Genomic DNA, 26,137 nt, shown 5'->3' on the forward strand with positions numbered 1-26,137 from the left:
CAATACATGCATTTAATTTAGATTCCTCATCAATGACTGTTCTGCGCCTATATCCAATTATCATTCTTCCATTTTCAGGATTTTCATCATAATCTTCATGAAAGGAACAGCCTTTAACTAAACATTGAAAACAGTCTCATCTAACACTGGCTCCTCGTAATTAAAAGACACTGAGCCTTTTCCTAGGCCTGGAAGTCTGTATTCTTCATCCCACTGGTCGGAGCTTGGTATCGTTTCTGCCAATTTACATATCGAGAGTCAGTCTATTTTACCAGGTCATGAGGGAGGTGGCGGATAATTGTTCAGAGATCCCCTTTGCTGCATCCCCAGTCTCATTCACGCATCTCTGTTGCTTATAATAGATGTCATTAATCCAATCCACATTTGTATTTATTATCAACCACCAAAATAATGCAGTGGTTAAGTCTTCACCTATTTGATTAATAGCTTTGTATTAATCTGTAACTTCCCTGAGGATGCCAATAGCATCCATCTAAACTCCCATCCTGGTCAAAACTCTTCCTGTGCCTACTTTAGCATCATATAACTGGCCTCTGATGACTAACTCGAACTGGTTCGACCAATAACCCCGGGGCGCAATTTTCTGACCACCCTTTTTGGTAGTTTCTGTCGTACGCGTCCATTATTGGTACGAGCCCACCCTACATCAGTTATAGGTGCTATGAGGTTAAGAATTGTCTCCTGTACTTCCAAACGTAAGTCAGTCACATTAACGATTACCTTTCAGCCATTCAAATCATCTAAATTCTCGGTGCCATTATTGTATCTATAACACTGGTACTCATCAGAAGTTAAAGTGAACCGAGGTGGGTTGGCCGAGTACTTCAATCTGGCCAACCCCATCCCTGTAAAGTTATTTGCTTTCCTAGGGAATTGTTTCATGTTTACCTTCTTTGACTCCTTATTCTGTAAGTCATTCATCAGTGAATTATATAGTTTATCTTTTACTTCTTATCAATGACAATGGCGTCATATAATTAGTACCGGCAGGTGGTGGATTTGGATGTATCAGAAAGGTTTCAAAGACTATGATGCACCTCAGAGTCCTTACTCTTCCCAAAAACCGCCAACCTTCTCCTGCCCTTAGTCGGTCTGCTAGGTACCACCCCATACCCACACTTCTAGGATCATCCACAGTGATGAACGGTCGGGATAGGAAATCTTCATTTAAGGAGGTAACCCCCAGACCCTGTTGATACTCGGTTCTTCTCCTAACTCTGTGTGTGATCAGCAGTGTGGGTACCTACCTACCTTCTTGCAGTGGTTAACGTGGACCCAAGTGACTCTCTCAGCTATTCTAATGGCAAAGGCAGTGGTTTAACAGTGGTTTAACAGAACCTGGTATGGGCCTTCCCAACGGGGCTGCTTCCCGTCTATTCTCCTCAGGGACTGGATCCACACCCAGTCTCCTGGTTGGATTGTGTGAATTACCTTCTCCTGTAATTCACCTGTTGGACACAAAATCTTGGAAATAGAAGTTTGGTTAACGGACAGTCTTTTCATGACTTCTGCTATTATATCTTCAACGTCTATGTCTACCTGTTCTGGTCCCTAACTCTGGCATTTTATTTGTTATACCTGATTAGCTAAAATGTCATCCATTATTTAAAGACAGAGATCCTAGTAAACCAGCTCTAGGGATAATATCTCGACCTAATATTTTAACTACCCTAATCGTGTCCGCCAAGTAAGTTGGGAACGCTTCTACCCATTTGCTATATTTATCTATTATAATAAAACTTTAAGTTGTTCGTTATCACCAAGGCTTCAACGTCTTTCCTAACCTGCAGTGTTTCCTTCCTCTAACCTGCTTTCTGTCTACCCTGGTGCTTATTCTGTGCACATACAACACAATGTGAATACATTTTCTTTTTCTTAAAAAAAATATTTAGTTATTCCGTGTGCTACAAAGTGTTGTCTAATTATCTCTGCCATCCGTCCGGTTGATACGTGGCTCCGCCCACGTATCAATATTGCTACCTAGCTAAACAATGACTTATTGTCTCCCTCAAATAGGGAGGTTCCCTTTGTGCCAAAATCCTCTTTTGTCAACGGCCCCCCGTCTTGTAACTTTCTTACCTGGGGCTCGAAGCTGACTTTCCTTCAGTAATTCTGTGTCAATACTAACTTCCTCCTTCAAGTGAGAATCTGTGGGAGAGTTTGGCTTTTCGCCAGCTCTCTTAGCTTCCGTATCTGCCTTTCGGTTGCCAATACAGACTAGAGGTCGTACGATTATGATTTTTCAACGCCGATACCAATACCGATTAATCGGTCAATTTTTTAAATTGATTTGTAATAATGACAATTACAACAATACTGAATAAACTTAATATAATACATCAATAAAATCAATTTAGCCTGACATAAATAATGAAACATGTTCAATTTGGTTTAAATAATGCAAAAACAAAGTGTTGGAGAAGAAAGTAAAAGTGCAATATGTGCCATGTAATAAAGCTAACGTTTCTGTTCCTTGCTCAGAACACGAGAACATATGAAAGCTGGTGGTTCCTTTTAACATGAGTCTTCAATATTCCAAGGTATGAAATTTTAGGTTGTAGTTATTATAGGAATTATAGGACTATTTCCCTCTATACCATTTGTATTTCATTAACCTTTGACTATTGGATGTTCTTATAGGCACTTTAGTATTGCCAGTGTAACAGTATAGCTTCCGTCCCTCTCCTCGCTCCCTTGGCTCGAACCAGGAACACAACAGCCACCCTCGAAGCAGCGTTACCCATGCAGAGCAAAGGGAACAACCACTCCAAGTCTCAGAGCGAGTGACATTTGAAACGCTATTAGTGCACAACACGCTAACTAGCTAGCCATTTCACCTCGGTTACACAAGCCTAATCTCGGGAGTTGATAGGCTTGAAGTCATAAACTGCCCAATGCTTGATGCACAACGAAGAGCTGCTGGCAAAATGCATGAAAGTGCTGTTTGAATGAATGCTTACGAGCCTGCTGCTGCCTACCACCGCTCAGTCAGATACTTGTATGCTCAGTCAGATTATATGCAACGCAGGACACGTGAGATAAACTTGTAATATCATCAACCATGTGTAGTTAACTAGTGATTATGATTGATTGATTGTTTTTTATAAGATCAGTTTAATGCTAGCTAGCAACTTACCTTGGCTTACTGCATTCGCGTAACAGGCAAATTTCCTTGTGGAGTGCAGCGAGAGGCTTGGACTAAGGGCAGACTTTCTTGAGTCTCTCTTCCGATGGTGAATAAAAAAAAATGAAAACTTGAAATCAGCCCTAATTAATCGGCCATTCCGATTAATCGGTCGACCTCTAATACAGACATAGTCAGTGCCTTTTGTATGTGCTTCGCATTTACAAATCGTTGTCTTCTCTGGTAATAAGACTACTTCTAGCAAATTTAAATTAGCTGCGCATGTGTAATGGGTTTACCTGCCGTAATGATCATACCCCTGTTTCTCCACTGAGTTGCAAATACATGGACGGTGTTAAAAGCATAAGCACTATGTATGTATGTTAATTTTTTGGTAATGCTTCAGCTTCCAACACCTCAGTATGAGTCACTGTTGCATAACCAGTGGCATTCGAGCCATCTGGGTTCTTCCTAGATGACCCATCCACAAACATAGTAATTTCCACATCAGACAAAGGCAAATTAGTTAGCTCTGGTCTGGGGAGAACAACTTTCTCCTTATCTGCTACACAGTCCTGGGGGCATCCATCAGTGGCTATGGGGATCAAAGTGGTTATGGTGGCTATGAGGATCAAAGTGGGGGGGTTTAAGGTAGTACACCGTTCAATTGTTAGATTCAGCATGCTCAACAGAATTATCATGCAAGACAAATGTCTTGCTGGTGACATGTAAGCCGTCTTATGTTCCAATAATAAAATCGATACGGCATGCGGTACCCTCAAAGTCAAATCATGGTACAGTACTACAGAGGCTGAATCCTCCACAGCCCGTGCGGCACAGTCTGCAAACATAGTGGCATGGTTTGGGCTACCTCGTCTAAACGGAAGGAGTAATAAGCAATTTCTCCACAAAGAGAAATTATTGTACCCTTATGGCCATCGGAAGAGAGACTCAAGAAAGTCTGCCCTTAGTCCAAGGCTATGCCATTTCATTCTCCTCTGTGGTTCAAATGACAATTATGTCAAAGAGCTATATGTGTCATTTAGAATCTGTACTTTATTTTACTATTTTTATTTTTTTAACTTTTACTTCACTACATTCCTAAAAGAAAAGAATGTACTTTTTACTCCATACATTTTCCCTGACACCCAAAAGTACAGGAAAATGGTCCAATTCAGCACTTATCAAGAGAATATAGCTGGTCGTCCCTACTGCCTCTGACCTGATGGACTCACTAAACAGAGAACATCCCTAGTCATCCCTACTGCCTCTGGTCTGGCGGACTCACTAAACAGAGAACATCCCTGGTCGTCCCTACTGCCTCTGGTCTGGCGGACTCACTAAACAGAGAACATCCCTAGTCGTCCCTACTGCCTCTGGTCTGGCGGACTCACTAAACAGAGAACATCCCTGGTCGTCCCTACTGCCTCTGGTCTGGCGGACTCACTAAACAGAGAACATCCCTGGTCGTCCCTACTGCCTCTGGTCTGGCGGACTCACTAAACAGAGAACATCCCTGGTCGTCCCTACTGCCTCTGGTCTGGCGGACTCACTAAACAGAGAACATCCCTGGTCGTCCCTACTGCCTCTGGTCTGGCGGACTCACTAAACACAAATTCTTTGTTTGTAAATTATGTGTGAGTGTTGGAGTCTGCCTATCCATAAATAAAACAACAAGAAAATGGTTCCGTCTGGTTTGCTAATATAAGGAATTTGAAATTATTCATACTTTTACTTTTGATACTTAAGAATATTTAAAACCAAATACTTTTAGACTTTTACTGAAGTAGTATTTTACAGGGTAACTTTCTATTAAGGTATCAATACTTTTACAAGAGTATGACAATTGAGTACTTTTCCCACCACTAATCATGAGGCTAATCTGGTCTCCTTCAACATGGTCAGCCTCATTATGAGTCTAATCTGGTCTCCTTCAACATGGTCAGCCTCATTATGAGTCTAATCTGGTCTCCTTCAACATGGTCAGCCTCATTATAAGTCTAATCTGGTCTCCTTCAACATGGTCAGCCTCATTATGAGTCTAATCTGGTCTCCTTCAACATGGTCAGCCTCATGAGTCTAATCTGGTCTCCTTCAACATGGTCAGCCTCATTATGAGTCTAATCTGGTCTCCTTCAACATGGTCACCCTCATGAGTCTAATCTGGTCTCCTTCAACATGGTGAGCCCCATTATGAGTCTAATCTGGTCTCCTTCTACATGGTCAGCCTCATGAGTCTAATCTGGTCTCCTTCAACATGGTGAGCCCCATTATGAGTCTAATCTGGTCTCCTTCTACATGGTGAGCCTCATTAATTGTCTGATGAAAAAGAAACATACTGATCAGTATCAATCAGCCTTTTGTTTTCTTTCAAGTTATTAACTAATGATTAGCACACACAAATTCTCAGATGTGTGAGTGTTTTACCTATTTCTAACAGTATCATTTCAAATGGAGAAAACATCTCAGCAAAATGGAAACAATGTGGGAGGATTAGCAAATCCTGGTTCAGTATCGAAATGACAAATCATGTGTACAAGTGCATTGGACACGCCTATGAAGCCAATACTAATCCCATCATGTCTGCATTGCACACGCCTATGAAGCCAATACTAATCCCATCATGTCTGCATAGGACACGCCTATGGGCTGGCAGGTAGCCTAGTGGTTAGGACATTGGGCCAGAAACCAAAAGATTGGTGTGATCGAATCCCGAGCTGACAAGGTAAAAATATGTCGTTCTGCCCCTGAACAAGGCAGTTAACCCACTGTTCCCCAGTAGGCCGTCATTATAAATAAGAATTGGTTCTTAACTGTCTTGCCTAGTTAAATAAAGCTTTAAATAATTTTTAAATGTAGCAGAATTAAATACCCGCAACATTCATTCTGTGGGTACTAGATTGACTCAGTTCACAGACTGTCAGCCAGACATCAATATCATCAGACTAAATTAGAGTAACAACCAAATAAAACAGACAAACAGGGAATGTTCAATGACCCAAAAAGACACAATACTTAATTCAAAGAATCAACACTTTATTTCATATCATAAAGAACACCTGTGGAAATGGGCCGTAGATTTAGACATCCATCTGACTCCAAAACAAGACATGACTGAATTTTTCCACATTTTGTTACAGTACAGCCTTATTCTAAAATGGATTAAATCAATATTCTCCTCATTAATCTACACACAATACCCCATAATGACGAAGCGAAAAACAGAAATACCTTATTTACATAAGTATTCAGACCCTTTGCTATGACACTCAAGATTGAGCTCAGGTGCATCCTGTTTCCATTGATCATCCTTGAGATGTTTCTACAATTTGATTGGAGTCCACCTGCGGTAAATTCAATTGATTGGACATGATTTGGAAAGGCACACACCTGTCTATATAAGGTCCTACAGTTGACAGTGTATGTCAGAGCAAAAACCAAGCCATGAGGTCGAAGGAATTGTCCTTAGATCTCAGAGACAGGATTGTGTCGAGGCACAGGTACCAAAAAGGTGCCAAAACATGTCTGCAGTATTGATGGTCTCCAAGAACACAGTGGCCTCCATCATTCTGAAATGGAAGAGGTTTGGAACCACCAAGACTATTTCTAGAGCTGGCCGCCCGTTCAAACAGCAATCATGGGAGAAGGGCCTTGTTCAAGGATGTGACCAAGAACCCGGTGGTCACTATGACAGAGCTCAAGAGTTCCTCTGTGGAGATGGGAGAACCTTCCAGAAGGACAACAGGGCTGGCTGTCCTCAGAAGGCCCCTTTCAGAACAAGGGTGAAGAAACAGACCACGAAGACAAGGACACTGACATCGTGAGGACAACCAGAGAGTTACACCAGAGAAGTGAAACATCCGAGGAACCAGGTCCACGCGGAGACCCCCCATCGGAGACCTTAAACACGTAATTACATCATTATATTCCGACCCATAAGAGCGGCAGTTCGGGGCAAGGTTAGGGTTAAAATAAGCATAGCTGACAAATGCACCCAAATGTATATTTCTCTTGTGTACTTTTTCTCCCTCTTTTAAAACCCAATTTTGGGTAACACGAGTCATAGTGTGTTGGCCCGTTGTACTAAGTTCTAATCAATAGCCTAGACTGTGTTTTGTGTATCTTATATTATCATTTTAGCTTGCTAGTAAATAAATAATCAACTAAAATTGGTGTGGTACGGACTCATTGGTGGGATTCGGGTTTGTGCAGATTGACGGATTATGCGACGTTCAGAATGAGACTGTAGAAGAAATTGATTAATTAGCGACTGTTGTAAAATCGATATTCTGAAATTCTTTGAGTTAATTTGGGAAATAGAAACTCAATAAAACTAATTTTCCCATGGTGCCCCAGGTTAATGAGTTAATAATTGCCTGATTCATTTAATCACGCAATTATAAATCGCTAATCATTCGATGAGCAGCAGTCGTCACATTAACCGATACAGCGTCACGATATTACGGATGAAGTGTATCTGGTTGCAGAAACTCCTCCCTGCTAAAGAGGAAACCGCTAGTTATGGATGTAGTATATCTGGTAATGAGGAAACCACTAGTTATGGATGTAGTATATCTGGTAACGAGGGAACCACTAGTTATGGATGTAGTATATCTGGTAATTAGGAAACCACTAGTTATGGATGTAGTATATCTGCCTGGAGCAAAAATGTTGAACGAAGATTTTAGTTTTTCACAATGTATTCTGAATATTACAGCGCCATATCAGGAGTGCTACTCAAGGAAACTCACATTAAGCTCTGTGTCTATTCACTAATTCACCACCATGGGGGAAAACTCAGAGGAGTTCTCATAGGCTGACAGCAAAAATAACCTCAATTTCCAGGTTGCTTATGAGTGCATTTCACATTAGTTTTGGATTATAATTGTAAGGTTTGTTTGAATCTCCTGCTTAATATGTTTCTGTTATTTTCGCAAATCGACTGCTTTATACTTTTAAAAAACACTTCAACAAGTGGCTAGCTTTGCCATCAGACTGACAATGAAGGTTTGTACACTAAGTGTTTAACAAATTGGCCCATAACTTTACCTAACAACAACATAGACCTACTGTAGGACCCATAACTTCACCTAACAACAACATAGACCAATTGTAGGACCCATAACTTCACCTGATAACAACATAGACCTACTACAACATAGACCTACTGTAGGACCCATAACTTCACCTAACAACAACATAGACCTAGAGTAGGACCCATAGCTTTTCAATCTTATAACCTTTCGGTTACTGGCCCAACACTCTAACCATTAGGCTACCTGCCGCCCCACTTGCCGCCCCACTTCACCTAACAATAACATAGACCAACTGTAGGAGCCATAATTTTCCCTTACAACAACATAAACCTATCATTTAATATTTCAGGTGAAACATGGAAACTAAAATGACTTTGTCATGACATTTCATAACCTGATCACTAGATAATTTTGTGAATAATCCCACCAGGCTACTCTGTAATGTGTAGTCATTCTAAATGTCCTGAATAAAGGAAAATAGCTCTGTGTATTGTACAATAGCCTATCCATCAAGGAACAGTTCTCTCTCTACACATTATGAGCTAAGTATCTCTGTGTGCAAACAGACTAACGAGATCCTACTGTAAATCAAGCAGACAATAACACATTATAGACAATATTTTTTTTAGGGATGTTGGATCCAACGTGCAGCACGGCATAACTGTCTTTACCGGTGTAATGAATGAAGAAGCACTTTGATTGTTGTTGCATGTCGTGATGTTCGTCATTCAGAAAATTATTTCCTGGATCAGCTGATGATAGTTGAACATGTGACTGTAGCTAAACAGCTACAGTATTAAGTATTGTCTGTAATTATTGAAGAACCGCGATAATGACAGTATCGATTTGGGTGTTAAAGTTAAGGTGACTCGGTTAGAAGCATTGGATTTAGCAAACTCTGAAATGATTTAGGATTTCTGTGCCCATGAAAACTGTTTTTCTAGCGCAACATAAGGAGACATTAAATGTGACGTAGTTAGAGTGCATTTCAGAATACAAAAAACTGTCCCACTTACATAACATAGTCACTCCCCTTCATGTAAATGACTAATATCCTTTAGCCTTGGCCACCCTTATCTTTCTGCTTAGTTTCCATTCTCTGATTGGCTCAGACATTAGGGCATAGATTCTATTGGTGGCGTGACCATTGCAATGACACAAGAAATAAACAGACATGCACACTCCTATTGCAGGTGCCTATAACCTAAGGCCTTCACAAGTCCAAGCCAATGGTGCTTACAAATGATTAACCAATGTTCCTGTCGAAAGGCCTTCACAAGACCCAGAAAAACCAGGTGTGTTGATCCAGCTTTGCACAATCACATATGTCTAATGGTTAACTATATTGATTCTGCTACCTACTTCTAAGAAAACAGTACAGATACTGGACAATTCTAAAGGTACTGGAAAATGTCCAATAAACTCCAGGAATTTAAAATAGGAATGGGGTTGCCCTAATGCTGGGGGAACACCAGTAAGCTTAATTCACTGGAAGTTATGCATGCCAGCCAACGGTAGTCAAAGTTGGCCTCCCATGTGGCTTGGATAGGATATAGTGCTTGAGGTGTCACTACAGACCCTGGTTAAATTGTAATGGTATGAATAAAATTGGCTGAATATTATACAATTACTTATAAACAGCTCTAACAATTTGACCCCAACAGGAAATCTACACGGGCAATTCTAGAATATACTGTACTATATAGCCTAGAAACCTGGTTAAACTATCATTATGACATCATGGATTAATTCTAGAATATACTATATAGCCTAGAAACCTGGTTAAACTATCATTATGACATCAAGGATGAATTCTAGAATATATTATATAGCCTAGAAACCTGGTTAAACTATCATTATGACATCAAGGATGAATTCTAGAATATACTATATAGCCTAGAAACCTGGTTAAACTATCATTATGACATCAAGGATGAATTCTAGAATATATTAGATATCCTAGAAATCTGGTTAAACTATCATTATGACATCATGGATGGCCAGTCCTTGTATTCATAGTGTAGTGAATTTAGGGGATAAACCTGAGCTGAACTCAAACCTGGGTCCAGTGACTGTCAAGCCAACACCTTATAACTGTTACGCCATGATGTCTGAACTTCTTGACGAGGTCGCTAGGTTTTGGGTTACAGTGGCTACAATAGCTTTCTCTATGAATTTGAGAGTGGTTACATTTTTCCAGCCCCCATCCCTCAGCTGTTTACCAAACCAAGTCTCAGGGCAGAAATTTTGTTTCTGTTTAAATCCTAGGTTGTCCCTTTAAAAAAGCCACATCAATCAACTAATCTGCAGTTTAAACAAAAACAAAAATGTCATTCCACCACTGTTTTGGTAATAAGATGATGGATGGGGCTGGAGAAATGTAACTACTCTCAAATTCATAAACAGACCTATGGATGCAATGACTGACTATCCATGACATCAACATTATATATTTAACCATGTTGAGGCTAAATACAGTGTTGATTTACATGTTTATTTCATAAAAGTTTAATATTATATTAAGTCGTTCAAAGAGAAGCATGTGTTGATTGATTCGTGTTTAACGAGGGAGAATTTAAAACAAACTTTGAACCATAAATCTGACATGGATCATTTTGACCCCAGAGGCATATTTTTTATCATAGCCAAAATGTGGTTTATTAAATTTTTCATGACTTTGTCAATCAACTTGTTCTTAATAAATCTAAATCATGGTTTAGTGTTTCTGTATCAAAATTGACTTTTAACAAATTCAAATCATTTGGAGTCATTTTGACCCCAGCCAAAAGCACCTTTCATAAATCAAATCACATTTTATTGGTCACATACACATGTTTAGCAGATGTTATTGCGGGTGTAGCAAAATGCTTGTGTTTCTAGCCCCGACAGTGCAGTAATAGCTAACAAGTAATATTTAACAATTTCACAACATACAGTGCCTTGCGAAAGTATTCGGACCCCTTGAACTTTGCGACCTTTTGCCACATTTCAGGCTTCAAACATAAAGATATAAAACTGTATTTTTTTGTGAAGAATCAACAACAAGTGGGACACAATCATGAAGTGGAACGACATTTATTGGATATTTCAAACTTTTTTAACAAATCAAAAACTGAAAAATTGGGCGTGCAAAATTATTCAGCCCCCTTAAGTTAATACTTTGTAGCGCCACCTTTTGCTGCGATTACAGCTGTAAGTCGCTTGGAGTATGTCTCTATCAGTTTTGCACATCGAGAGACTGACATTTCTTCCCATTCCTCCTTGCAAAACAGCTCGAGCTCAGTGAGGTTGGATGGAGAGCATTTGTGAACAGCAGTTTTCAGTTCTTTCCACAGATTCTCGAATTGGATTCAGGTCTGGACTTTGACTTGGCCATTCTAACACCTGGATATGTTTATTTTTGAACCATTCCATTGTAGATTTTGCTTTATGTTTTGAAACATTGTCTTGTTGGAAGACAAATCTCCATCCCAGTCTCAGGTCTTTTGCAGACTCCATCAGGTTTTCTTCCAGAATGGTCCTGTATTTGGCTCCATCCATCTTCCCATCAATTTTAACCATCTTCCCTGTCCCTGCTGAAGAAAAGCAGGCCCAAACCATGATGCTGCCACCACCATGTTTGACAGTGGGGATGGTGTGTTCAGCTGTGTTGCTTTTACGCCAAACATAACGTTTTGCATTGTTGCCAAAAAGTTCAATTTTGGTTTCATCTGACCAGAGCACCTTCTTCCACATGTTTGGTGTGTCTCCCAGGTGGCTTGTGGCAAACTTTAAACAACACTTTTTATGGATATCTTTAAGAACTGGCTTTCTTCTTGCCACTCTTCCATAAAGGCCAGATTTCCCACCTCAGCTGTAGATCTCTGCAGTTCATCCAGAGTGATCATGGGCCTCTTGGCTGCATCTCTGATCAGTCTTCTCCTTGTATGAGCTGAAAGTTTAGAGGGACGGCCAGGTCTTGGTAGATTTGCAGTGGTCTGATACTCCTTCCATTTCAAAATTATCGCTTGCACAGTGCTCCTTGGGATGTTTAAAGCTTGGGAAATCTTTTTGTATCCAAATCCGGCTTTAAACTTCTTCACAACAGTATCTCGGACCTGCCTGGTGTGTTCCTTGTTCTTCATGATGCTCTCTGCGCTTTTAACGGACCTCTGAGACTATCACAGTGCAGGTGCATTTATACGGAGACTTGATTACACACAGGTGGATTGTATTTATCATCATTAGTCATTTAGGTCAACATTGGATCATTCAGAGATCCTCACTGAACTTCTGGAGAGAGTTTGCTGCACTGAAAGTAAAGGGGCTGAATAATTTTGCACGCCCAATTTTTCTGTTTTTGATTTGTTAAAAAAGTTTGAAATATCCAATAAATGTCGTTCCACTTCATGATTGTGTCCCACTTGTTGTTGATTCTTCACAAAAAAATACAGTTTTATATCTTTATGTTTGAAGCCTGAAATGTGGCAAAAGGTCTCAAAGTTCAAGGGGGCCGAATACTTTCACAAGGCACTGTATATATATATATATATATATATATATACATGTATATATATATGTCTTTAATCCCGTATTTATGTCAGTAAAGTCTTTCCACATTTTGTTACGTTACAGCCTTATTCTACAATAAATAAAAATCCTCATCAATCTACACATCAATCCACTAGGCTGCCCTGGGGCGGCAGGGTAGCCCGTGGTTAGAGCGTTGGACTAGTCACCGGAAGGTTCAAATCCCCGAGCTGACAAGGTACAAATCTGTCGTTCTGCCCCTGAACAAGCAGTTAACCCACTGTTCCTAGGCCGTCATTGAAAATAAGAATTTGTTCTTAACTGACTTGCCTAGTTAAATAAAGGTAAAATAAAATAAAAAATGGCCATTTTGACATGAATTTTAAAATGCCTCAGATACATTACATCCTTTTTCTACAATGGATTAAATAAATAAAAATCCTCATCAATCTACACACAATACCCCGTAATGACAGAGAAAATAGGTTTGGAGAAAAAAAAATCACATTTATAAAAAAAAAAAACAAACAGAAATACCATATTTACATAAGTATTCAGACCCTTTGCTATGAGACTTGAAATTGACCTCAGGTGCATACTGTTTCCATTGGTCATCGTTGAGATGTTTCTACAACTTGATTGGAGTCCACCTGTGGTAAATTCAATTGATTGGACATGATTTGGAAAGGCACACACCTGTCTGGCTACCACAGCATTCTGAAGCGATACACCATCCCATCTGGTTTGCGTTTAGTCGGACTATCATTTGTTTCTCAGCAGGACAATGTCCCAACACACCTTCAGGCTGTGTAAGGGCTATTTGACCAAAAAGGAGAGCGATGGAGTGCTGCATCAGAAGACCTGGTCTACCATAATCACCCAAACTCAACCCAATTGAGATGGTTTGGGATGAGTTGGACCCCAGAGTGATGAAAAAGCAGCCAACAAGTGCTCAGCATATGTAGGAACTCTTTCAAGACTGTTGGAAAAGCATTCCAGGTGAAGTTGGTTGAGAGAATGCCAAGAGTGTGCAAAGCTGTCATCAAGGCAAAGGGTGGCTACTTTGACGAATCTAAAATATATTTAGATTTGTTTACCATTTTTTTGGTGACATGATTCCATATGTGTGGTTTCATGGTATTCATGTCTTCACTATTATTCTACAATGTAAAAAATAGTAAATATAAAGAGAACCCCTGGAATGAGTAGGTGTGTCAACCTTTGACTGGTACTGTAAATCTCATGAATGTTTTTACATTGTTACAAAAAGTCACTTTCTTACCACTTCTTCCATAGTCAAACATGTAAGCAAAGCTTTTTTTAAATCAAAAGAGATGCTGTCAAAAATGTATTGAATTCAAATGGATTTACCCAGTCTACAAAGCACTACAGCCACTCTGTGATGACCAGTTCTGCTCTTTTATTGAGGGATCTAGTCTAGATTAAACCTCATAGAAAGACAGTTTTATCATGTGGAGGTTTCATTCAGGTCTCTGTTTAACGAGATACTCTGTTTGTCTTTGGCAGGAGGGAGACCAGACTCTCACTCTGACAGCAGGAAGAGTCCTTCAGGGGAACCAGACCCAGAGATGACCAAACCAGCGAGACAACACCACTGCCCCCACTGTGAAGAGTTTTTGCTGGTTAAAGAACCTAAAACTGCATGAGAGGACACACACAGGAGAAAAGCCTATCCAATGTTCCCAGTGTGATAAGAATTCTACCATGTTAACTAACCTGAAAATGCATGAGAGAATACACAGAGGAGAAAAGCATTTTCTGCTCCCAGTGTAAAAATAGATTTTCACGAATGGATGGGAGAACTTTCCAGAAGGACAACCATCTCTGCAGCACTCCACCAATCAGGCCTTTGTGGTAGAGTGGCCAGACGGAAGCCAATCCTCAGTAAAAGGCACATTACAGCCCGCGTAGAGTTTGCCAAAAGGCACCTAAAGACTCTCAGACCATGAGAAACAAAATTCTCTGGTCTGATGAAAACAAGATTGAACTCTTTGGCCTGAATGCCTTTTGGCAACCTCCAAGCTGGCTGTCATGTGCCTTTTACTGTGGAGTAGATTCTGTCTGCCCACTCTTCCATAAAGACCTGATCGGTGGGGTGCTGCAGAGATGGTTGTCCTTCCGGAAGGTTCTCCCATCTCCACAGGGGAAATCTGTAGCTCTGTCAGTGACCATCGGGTTCTTGTTCCCTTCCCTGGTGAAGGCCCTTCTCCCCCGATTTCTCAGTTTGGCTCGGTGGCCAGCTCTTGGAAGAGTCTTGGTGCTTCCAAACTTATTCCATTTAAGAATGATGGAGGCCACTGTGTTCTTGGGGACCTTCAATGCTGCAGAGAATGTTTTGGTACCCTTCCCCAGATTTGTGCCTCGACGCAATCCTGTCTCAGAGCTCAAAGGATAATTTCTTTGACCTCGTGGCTTGGTTTTTGCTCTGACATCCACTGTTACCTGTGGGACCTTATATAGAAAGGTGTGTGCCTTTCCAAATCATGTCCAATCAATTGAATTTACCACAGGTGGACTCCAATCAAGTTGTAGAAACATCTCAAGGATGATTTGTGAAATCAGGATGCATCTGCGCTCCATTTCGAGTCTCATTGTAAAGGGTCTGAATACTTAAGTAAATAAATGTGCAAAAATGTCTAAAAACTTGATTTTGGTTTGCCATTATGGGATATTGTGTGTAGATTTTGATGAGGGGGAAAAATCTTCAATTTTAGAATGAGGCTGTAACATAAAAAAAAAGTGTTAAAAGTGTAGGGGTCTGAATACATTATGAATGCACTCTATACCGCTGGCAGGGTGTTGGCAGAGTTTTCTACCGCTGGCAGTTTTGTACACAATCATGTGATACGTTGTATAGAAAAGTCCAATCTTAGGAGAGTACATGGGAGGCACTATACTGTGTGTCTGCAGGTGTCTATCTGGTCAAAACCACTGCTACAGGTGCCCCTCCACCCTCTGGTGGGATGGATCATGTCTACAGAGAAACCTAGATTAAAATACTTAGATTTGTGTGTATTGGGTATATGTTGTGAAATTGTCCTGTCCTGCCCTGTCGGAGGGAGAAACACAGGCATCTTGCTACACCCGCAATTATATCTTCTAAGCACGTGTATGTGACCAATAAAATGTCATTTGATTTTGATTTGAAATAAAATTCCTCCCAAAGGTGCTTTTAGCTGGGGTCAAAATGACTCCAAAGGATTTGAATTTGTTAAAAGTTCATTTTGATCCAGAAACACTAAACCATTATTTAGATTTATTAAGAATAAGTTGATTGAGAATGTCATGAAAAAATTGAAGAATTGAATAAACCACATTTTGGCTATGATGAAAGATATGCCTCTGGGGTCAAAATGATCCATGTCAGAAGTATGGTTCAATGCAAATGTATAGTGGGTGTAAAGTTTGTTTTTTATTTTCTCACTCATTAAAAACGAATCAATCAACACATGCTTCTCTTTGAACGACTTAACATAATATTAAACTTTTATGAAATAAATGAAAAATAAAACGTTTGGTTCCTCAACTGCGTTGCCCACTCCAGTCAGCAGAAGGCGATGTGCGTCTTTTAGGTTCATGCGACGCTGCCAGTGTGACGTATAATCTAGTAGACGGGACGCTCCTTCAACAACAACAGCTAGTCAGACACCTCGGTAGGGTTCTAGCAAACATAGCTACAACATTCACGTTCTTTACACTGTTTTGGTGAATATTAGTCGCTGTGTATTAAACACTTCTGTTGTATGTACTTGTTGGCCCATTTAATTATATATTTACGTTGTTTTGTCAGCTAGCTGGTTTGCTAAGTTAGCTTAGAACTAAGCTAGTCGCTAATGCTAGCTAGCTAACATCCCCGACCATGAGTTCACTAAGCTACTCTCCTCCTGATAAAGAAGAGGCGGTCTCCTGGACGGAGAAAGAAGCTCTTGTCAAAGAGGAGGAGGAAGAGGAGGATGTTACAAAACAAAAACAAGTAGAGGGTGAGGCTGTTACTGTAAAAGAAGAAGAGAAAGACGTTTCAGTGAAAGAAGAGGAAGACGCGTTCAGAGTGAAAGAGGAGGTTGTTACAGTAAAAGAAGAGGAGGATTCAGTTTTTGGAGTGAAGAAGGAAGGGGAGATGACTGTCACATCGAAAAAGGAGGAGGAGGAGGAAACTGGATATCTGAGCCCGGTTTCCCAAACGCATATTAAGACATTCAATGGTTCTTACGATGAACGGGCCCTGATTAACACTAGTAAGTACTGTCTTAAAAACAGAAGCACAAACTCTGCAGTTGTTGAACTGATTTGTGGTGTTAAAATTGCTACAGCAATATTTAAATGTTTTATTATTTATTTTTAGACATTGATTCTTGAAGAATATAACACATGGCCCAGAATAAGCTTTTTTTTACTCCAATGTTTAGAACCAATGTACACCAACACTATGTAGCCTCAACATGGTTAAAACTATAATGTTGATATCATGGATGTTCAGTCCTTGCATCCATAGTCTATGAATTTGAAAATAGTTACATTTCTCCAACACCATCATCTTATTACCAAAACAGTGTTTGAACTGCAGATTGGTTGGTTGATTGATGTGTTTTTTTTAAACCGCAACAAAATGACTGCCTTGGGACTTGGTTTGGTAAACAGCTGAGGGATGGGGCTGGAGAAATGTAACCACTCTCAAATTCATAGAGAAAGCTATTATATCAACCGTAACCCAAAACCTAGCGACCTCGTCCAGAAGTTTAAACATCTTGGCATAACAGTTAAAAGGTGTTGGCTTGACAGTCGCTGGACCCAGGTTTGAGCTGAACGCTCAGGGCTACCCCCTGAATTCACTACACAGTGAATACAAGGACTGGCCATCCATGAGGTCAAAATTATACACTGCTCAAAAAAATAAAGGGAACACTAAAATAACACATCCTAGATCTGAATGAATGAAATATTCATATTAAATACTTTTTTCTTTACATAGTTGAATGTGCTGACAACAAAATCACACACAAATTATCAATGGAAATCAAATTTATCAACCGATGGAGGTCTGGATTTGGAGTTACACTCCAAATGAAAGTGGAAACCACACTACAGGCTGATACAACTTTGATGTAATGTCCTTAAAACAAGTCAAAATGAGGCTCAGTAGTGTGTGTGGCCTCCACGTGCCTGTATGACCTCCCTACAACGCCTGGGCATGCTCCTGATGAGGTTGCGGATGGTCTCCTGAGGGATCTCCTCCCAGACCTGGACTAAAGCATCCGCCAACTCCTGGACAGTCTGTGTTGAAACGTGGCGTTGGTGGAAGGAGCGAGACATGATGTCCCAGATGTGCTCAATTGGATTCAGGTCTGGGGAACGAGCGGGCCAGTCCATAGCAGGAACTGCTGACACACTCCAGCCACATTGTCTTGCATTAGGAGGAACCCAGGGCCAGCCGCACCAGCATATGGTCTCACAAGGGGTCTGAGGATCTCATCTCGGTACCTAATGGCAGTCAGGCTACCTCTGGTGAGCACATGGAGGGCTGTGCGGCCCCCCAAAGAAATGCCACCCCACACCATGACTAACCCACGTCTGTAACGTGCTCAGTGTGAACCTGCTTTCATCTGTGAAGAGCACAGGGCGCCAGTGGCGAATTTGCCAATCTTGGTGTTCTCACAACCCCCACCTGTGGACGTCGGGCCCTCATACCACCCTCATGGAGTCTGTTTCTGACCGTTTGAGCAGACACATGCACATTTGTGGCCTGCTGGAGGTCATTTTGCAGGGCTCTGGCAGTGCTCCTCCTTCTCCTCCTTGCACAAAGGCGGAGGTAGCAGTCCTGCTACTGGGTTGTTGCCCTCCTACGGCCTCCTCCACGTCTCCTGATGTACTGGCTTGTCTCCTTTAAAAAATTTTTTACAAAAATGATACCTTTTTTAACCAGGCAAGTCCGTTAAGAACAAATTCTTATTTTCAATGACGGCCTAGGAATAGTGGGTTAACTGCCTGTTCAGGGGCAGAACGACAGATTTGTACCTTGTCAGCTCGGGGATTTGAACTTGCAACCTTTCGGTTACTAGTCCAATGCTCTAACCACTAGGCTACCTTGCCGCTCTGGTAGCGCCTCCATGCTCTGGACACTACGCTGACAGACACAGCAAACCTTCTTGCCACAGCTCGCATTGATGTGCCATCCTGGATGAGCTGCACCACCTGAGCCACTTGTGTGGGTTGTAGACTCCGTCTCATGCTACCGCTAGAGTAAAAGCACCGCCAGCATTCAAAAGTGACCAAAACATCAGCCAGGAAGCATAGGAACTGAGAAGTGGTCTGTGGTGACCACCTGCAGAACCACTCCTTTATTGGGGGTGTCTTGCTAATTGCCTATAATTTCCACCTGTTGTCTATTCCATTTGCACAACAGCATGTGAAATGTATTGTCAATCAGTGTTGCTTCCTAAGTGGACAGTTTGATTTCACAGAAGTGTGATTGACTTGGAGTTACATTGTGTTGTTTAAGTGTTCCCTTTATTTTTTTGAGCAGTGTAGTTTAACCAGATTGAGGCTATATAGTATATTCTAGAATTCATCCATGATGTCATAATGATAGTTTAACCAGGTTTCTAGGCTATATAGTATATTCTATATTTGCCAGTGTAGATTTCCTGTGGGGGTCAAATTGTTAGAGCTGTTGATAAGTCATTGTATAATATTCATTTTTCATGCCATTACATCAATATAGCCTAACCAGAAGAAGAAACAAACTCTTCCCGATCCACCACCTCCTGCTGTCCTTCATAAATTCTGATGTTGCTGGTAATAGGCTACACAAGCAGCCGGCAACCTGCATTCGGAGTGCAAATTTATCTTACCATTTCTACTGATCTGGTGCCAGATATGATTTTCATATGTTCATTTCACTGGAACAGTTTAATTTAATTTAGAATAGTATCTCAAAATCATTGTCTGAGAATGTAGTTTAATCAATCTAAATGAAAATTGTACAAATCTAAAAGTCACTTTTATTGCCATTGCCAACTATGTAAAAAATAGCCTACATAAAGCCAACAGATAAAAACATTGCAAATACATTTCCTATAAATCACATGGCCTGTCAATAACGAACTTGAAACATTGTGTAAAATATTCTGGGCCCTCAGTTTACCCTGCCTGTGAGTTACCGACCGACACAGCTGTAGGCTATTTGTGAAAGGAATAAGAAGTAATCAGGTATTTTATGACATTTCCACTGGATCAGCGCATTATGTTTTTCCCTTGAGTGGTTATCGAAAGGGCGAGAGCTGGAAATATTTTTCAAATACTTTGAGGAGTTATTCTCATTTGCAATTGATTTTGATTAGACTTTGTTTACTTGCTGTTTGAGGTGAAAAAAATGTGCTTTGAGAAGCTCCACAACTCATTAGTGGTGGTGCGTTAAGACAATCAGAAATACTATCAGACATCCCCAAATGGGCACATTTTATAGGCCTACATTTGTGTGCATGCCAGGTAGATTAGTCCTACTTCAGTCATGTGTCCTTACTCAACCCATTGACAGGAGTGTTTCAAACAAAAGATAATGAATACATTTACAAAACTGACTCATCTTGCGGGGTCAGGTCTGGGTGGTCTGCCATGGGCCGTTTCATTTAGTATCCGTTTGGGTCGGCTGGGGAATGATTTTATTTCCCCATAGTATGTTACCTCAAGTTGACCGACTGAAAGGGAGCGTAACTTTGACTATAATTACTGTTCCCTGAAGGAGGGATACGAGGTACAACACCTGTTTGGCCCGCCCCTTCCTGGGTCGGTGAAGAGCGATTTTAAATTGAATATGACCTAAGGCTCGTATTTCTGTGTTTATTATAATTAAGTCTATGATTTGATATTTGATAGAGCAGTCTGACTGAGTGGTGGTAGGCAGCAGCAGGCTCGTAAGCATTCATTCAAACAGCACTTTCCTGCATTTGTCAGCAGCTCTTCGCAATGCTTGATGCACAGCTCTGTTTATGACTTCAAGACTATCAACTCCCAAGATTAGGCTGGCAATACTATAGTGCCTATAAGAACATCCAATAGTCAAAGGTATATGAAATACAAATAGTATAGAGAGAAATAGTCCTATAATAACTCCAACCTAAAACTTCTTACCTGGGAATATTGAAGACTCATGTTACAAAGAACCACCAGCTTTCATATGTTCTCATGTTCTGAGCAAGGAACTTAAACGTTAGCATTTTTACATGGCTCATATTGCACTTTTACTTTCTTCCCCAACACTGTTTTTGCATGATTTCAAACAAATGGAACATGTTTCATTATTTATTTGAGACTAAATGTATTTTATTGATGTATTCTATTAAGTTAAAATAAAAGTGTTCATTCAGTATTGTTGTAATTGTCATTATTACAAATATATATATAAAATCGTCTGATTTAATTGGTATCGGCTTTTTTTGGTCCTCCAATAATCGGTATTGGCGTTGAAAAATCATAATCGGTCGACCTCTACTATGTTACTGTTTGTTCAACACCTAGTGTACAGACCCTAATTGTCAGGCTGATAGAAAAGCTAGCCAAAGAGCATTTTACTGGTTGAAGTGTTTTAAAAAAAGTTTAAAGCAGTTGATTTGCGACAATAACACAAACATATTAAGCAGTAGATTCAAGCGAGCCTTACAATTATAATCCAAAAGTAATGTGAAGTGCCCTCATAAGCAACCTGTAAATGGAGGCTATTGTTGCTGTCAGCCTATGAAAACACCCCTGACTTTTCCCCCACGGTGGTGAATTAGTGAATAGACACAGAGCTTAATGTGAGTGTCCTTCACTAGCACTCCTGATCTTGCACTGATGGTGTGCTGTAATATTCAGAATACAGTGAAAAATTCAAATCTTCGCTTACCATTTTTTTCCCCAGGCAGATATACTACATCCTCATTAGCAGTGAGGACTTTCTGCAATCAAATTGTGTGCGCATTGACCTCGTGGCGCAATTTTAGCAAACACAGAAATGGGCCTTTATTGGGACCAAAAGTTGTCTGGCAAATTGCTTAGGATTTCAACAACTTTAATCATTTATTTCTAGTTACCACGAATGTGAAAACAAGACGAAATATGACTGCTAACTTGCCTGTCTTAATTGTCAAATTTAACAGATGTCAATTGTTGTACAACTTCATGGGTATGCTCTGGGCATCAGCTTGTACCTCAAATAAACAGTGGATTTCTGCTGTTGTGGGCCTTTAACCATCTCACTTTGTCATTCACACAGGAGAGAGAGGTGACTATCGTGGATCTTCTGGGGATCCTCAACAGCAACATGATGCTGACGAGGCAGAGAAAAGTCTATCCAGATCAGGACTCCTCAAGAAACACCAGCAGAGACCCACAGGGAAGAAATCTTACTGCAAATCGACATCAGAACTTAAAATACACCAGCGTGTACACACTGGAGAGACATCTCACTGCAGCTCTGACTGTGGGAAAAGAGTCACCTCTTCAGTAGACCTTAAAATACACCAGAGAACACACACAGTAGAGAAATCCTATGGCTGTGATCAATGTGGGAAGAGTTTTACTGAGTCACGCATCCTGAAATCACACCAGAGAACACACACAGGAGAGAAATCCTATGGCTGTGATCAATGTGGGAAGAGATTTACTCAACCAGACAGCCTGATAGTGCACCAGAGAATACACACAGGAGAGAAACCTTACAGCTGTTATCAATGTGGGAAGAGTTTTACGACATCTAGCCATCTAATTGTACACCAGAGAACACACACAGGAGAGAAACCTTATGGCTGTGATGAATGTGGGAAGAAATTTACTGCGTCAAACGCCTTGACAGTGCACCAGAGAGTACACACAGGAGAGAAACCTTATAGCTGTAGTCAATGTGGGAAGAGTTTTACACAACCAGACAGCCTGATAGTGCACCAGAGAATACACACAGGAGAGAAACCTTATATCTGTTATCAATGTGGGAAGAGTTGTACTACATCTAGCCATCTAATTGTACACCAGAGAACACACACAGGAGAGAAAGCTTTTAGCTGTGATCAATGTGGGAAGAGTTTTGGTACATCTAGCCATCTAATTGTACACCATAGAACCCACACAGGAGAGAAACCTTATAGCTGTGGTCAATGTGGGAAGAGTTTTGGTCAATCTGGCCATCTGACAGTGCACCAGAGAAGACACACAGGAGAGAAACCTTATAGCTGTAGTCAATGTGGGAAGAGTTTTGGTCAATCTGGCCATCTGACAGTGCACCAGAGAAGACACACAGGAGAGAAACCTTATAGCTGTAGTCAATGTGGGAAGAGTTTTGGTACATCTAGCTATCTGACTATACACCAGAGAACACATACAGGGGAGAAACTTTATAGCTGTGCTCAATGTGACAAGAAATTCTCTGATAAAAGACATCTGATCAAACATCAGAAAATACATACATGAAGGAATTGTTTCATGATATCAATTAAATATCCCACCTAGCAAAATGTAATTGAAAAGAAGACTATGCTCGAAGTCCAATATTCGTTCGATGGTAGTTGGAAATATGTATTTTCGGGTTGATTTTTTTCAATGACTTGAAAACAACTTAATTTCAAAGTACTTGCAGTATAATAAATTGGTTTATAATCAATTTGATTAACAATCTTACATCACTCCAGTATTTATTGACAACATTCAAGTGCTAATTGTCTTTATTCCACTACTGAAGAAGCATGACTCAAATCACCTCATATTTCAAACATCCAGCCTGACAAAAGATACATGTTTTATTATTCCATGCCTCACCATTAAGTGAATTATTGCCCCTACATATTAACAAAGGGGTGTACATTTGGTTTTGATATTTCATATTTACAATTCATGTAACATTTAGTAATAATTATTTATGCAACCAACTGACAATTTTTGGGTACAATTATATTGACATTGTTATCCTGCTTTCGTAATGTCAGGGTTAATTCTCAGATGTGCCAACCCAAATCTACTAGATGAACATTGGGGACTGGACCCCGATCCAACAACATGCCTATTGAGTGAACCCTGAAAAGAGAGATAAGCTACACAGTGAGGTGGAAAGTTACTACGGATATCGCAGGAGTTTCCTCTTGAAATCAGACATGTCTGTGGTAAGGACAACTTGGTTGCTGATTGTCTCAAGGGTTGGCAGTCAAAAATATTTGTGTTGTGCATTTAACCAGTGTGTTACCATGGATCACAATTTATTTTGACACGCTTTTCCGTGTTGGAGATGAGTTTTATTTCTTATTATTTTCTGTATTTTTTGGAAACTGCATTGTTGGTTAGGGGCTCGTAAGTAATAGTTCCAGTGTTGTATCCGGCGCATGTGACTAATACAATTTGATTTGAGTTTAGGCTAGAAGCTAGTGAGTTTTAGGAAGACGAGAGTTCTAGAAGCTAGTGAGTTTTAGGATTCTATGGAAAGAAAAAGGATAAAAATTATATGATTGTATATTATTATTTAGAAATGTGTTTTTTCTTGTTTTTAATTGTTGACAGCCAGTTGACACTGTTTATATTGTAGAAGGTGAAGCTTTGTTGATTATAATGAGAAATGGAAGTTGTTTTTTGTTGGTGGTGAGCAAACTTGTCCAACAAAAATATATTTGTTGTCTTAAAGGGGAAGGTGTTACAGGCTTTGGTTTTTCCGTTTATATTTTGATGTTGGACATTAGAGCATAGGAAAGGGGGATACCGAGTCATTCATTTGAATGCAATCAAATGAAATGTGTCTTCGGTGCACTGATTGGTGTCACCTCGTTAGTCAGTATGTGTTACACCTGTCCTGGCTTGTCTTGATAGATGTGGAGAGTCAACACCTTTAGTTGTGCCACCTTTTTGGTTTGCGTCCTGTCTTTAAATTTGGTGTGTGTTTTTCTTTGTTTGCCTCTTCTTGGGCAGATTTAGTGAGTCTCGTTGTGGGTGTCTTTTAGGTCCCAGTTGTTGTTACTAGTCAACTTTCAGTGGACACTGTGAGTGTCTTTCAGAACCCCTTATATTTGGGGGTTGGATATTGCATCCAATTAATATTTTAATCAATTGCATTTCCTCATTAGTCAGTCATCTATTTTTTATCCTCATGTTTGTGTACTAAATATTTATTTTCTCCATTGTGTTGTATCCTGTCTGAAATGTGCTGTATAAATAAAGCTTGATTTGAACAAATTAACCCAATGAACAATCAAGACTCTTGGTCCATCTTAGTATGAAAAACAGTATCACTTTTCCAGCCTGCTGAAGGCATGGTGGAGTGGTAAACACCACCCCCGGCTGTACCAGGGGCTTGAGGTGGTCTCCCACAGTTCTGCTTATGTCATGTTCTGTGGCCTTGATGTTCTGTTTCTTGACTGCCCCTGCAACACAAGCACATTTAGTCATATTATATAAAACACTCAAAGTAATGGATATGGAGCATCTACAGCCTCAGTTACACCTGGCACCTAAATGTGACTTCTGTCATCTGATCACTCCAAGCTGCATTAGGTCTGGATGCACAAAAGTCACAATGTGCTGCATTAGGTTTAGATCTGCAAGGATGGGCATTGTGTTCGGAATTTGAGTATGGCCACCGAATATGCATCAGCAATGTAAAGAGATGGGGCGAATGAGGGGGGAAAAGTACTTTTGACTCAAATTACCTTCATAACATCAAAGAACAAATGCATGTGCCTGAGGGGAAATTAACTTTCATACAGCCAAAAGGGGTGAGAAATTACATCAATATCAGTGGACAATTTGCACTAATGTAAATGAACATGGATGATGGAACATATTCCCTTTAGCTGATGTGATGAACCACTAAGGGGACATAAATATTTACCATCTAAACCATGTGTGACCTCTCACCTCTCTGGCTATAGAAGTGTTCTTTCTAACCAGTCCCTCAACAGCTCTCTGACTGAGCTCCACCCCCACTGGGTCTTCAGAGGAGATGAAGGATGAATGGATCAGTCAGTCAATAAAGTGCAGAGCTGCTGTCTGACAAAATCACTATTTTAAATCAAATCAAAGTTTATATGTCACGTGCGCCAAATACAACAGGTGTAGACCTGACAGTGAAATGTTTACTTACAGTCTCTAACCAATGGTGGGGGAAAAAAGGTATGTGTAGGTAAGTAAAGAAATAAAACAACAGTAAAAAGACATTTGAAAAAAGAGTAGCGCAATTGAGGATCATATTTTATTTTCAGACAAAGGACGATTATATTGACACATATAAAGACCTGAATGTGTTGATTGATTAGTGCAAATAAAAAATGTTTACTACGGCACATTTAAGGCAGTTTTATTAAGTCATACTAAATATAAATAAGTAGCTAGCTACTGTAGGTCTACACTGCTCCAACATGGTGTAACAATACATCATGTAGATGCATATAATGAACAGACTAGGTCTATACTGCTCCTA

The 26,137-nt window shown here is 40.2% G+C and overlaps 1 protein-coding gene across 1 annotated transcript; it reads left to right on the forward strand.

Annotated features, from left to right (window-relative positions):
* The first annotated feature begins 16,323 nt into the window (after window positions 1-16,323).
* LOC110527618 (zinc finger protein OZF-like) lies at window positions 16,324-24,898 on the forward strand. Its single transcript, XM_021609016.2, has 2 exons — window positions 16,324-16,946; window positions 21,962-24,898. Exons 1-2 carry the CDS (start codon window positions 16,571-16,573, stop codon window positions 23,149-23,151), a joined length of 1,566 nt encoding a protein of 521 aa, XP_021464691.2. The 5' UTR covers window positions 16,324-16,570; the 3' UTR covers window positions 23,152-24,898.
* The last annotated feature ends 1,239 nt before the right edge of the window (window positions 24,899-26,137 follow it).

The sequence above is a fragment of the Oncorhynchus mykiss genome, chromosome 7, assembly GCF_013265735.2.
Source record: "Oncorhynchus mykiss isolate Arlee chromosome 7, USDA_OmykA_1.1, whole genome shotgun sequence".
In the NCBI taxonomy this organism is placed as follows: Eukaryota; Metazoa; Chordata; class Actinopteri; order Salmoniformes; family Salmonidae; genus Oncorhynchus; species Oncorhynchus mykiss.

Excerpts from the sequence above, each read along its gene's own strand:
- LOC110527618 (XM_021609016.2), top strand. The coding sequence starts at position 16,571 with ATGAGTTCACTAAGCTACTCTCCTCCTGATAAAGAAGAGGCGGTCTCC. Across the intron at positions 16,947-21,961 it reads ACGGGCCCTGATTAACACTA|GAGAGAGAGGTGACTATCGT; the intron begins GTAAGTACTGTC and ends TCATTCACACAG.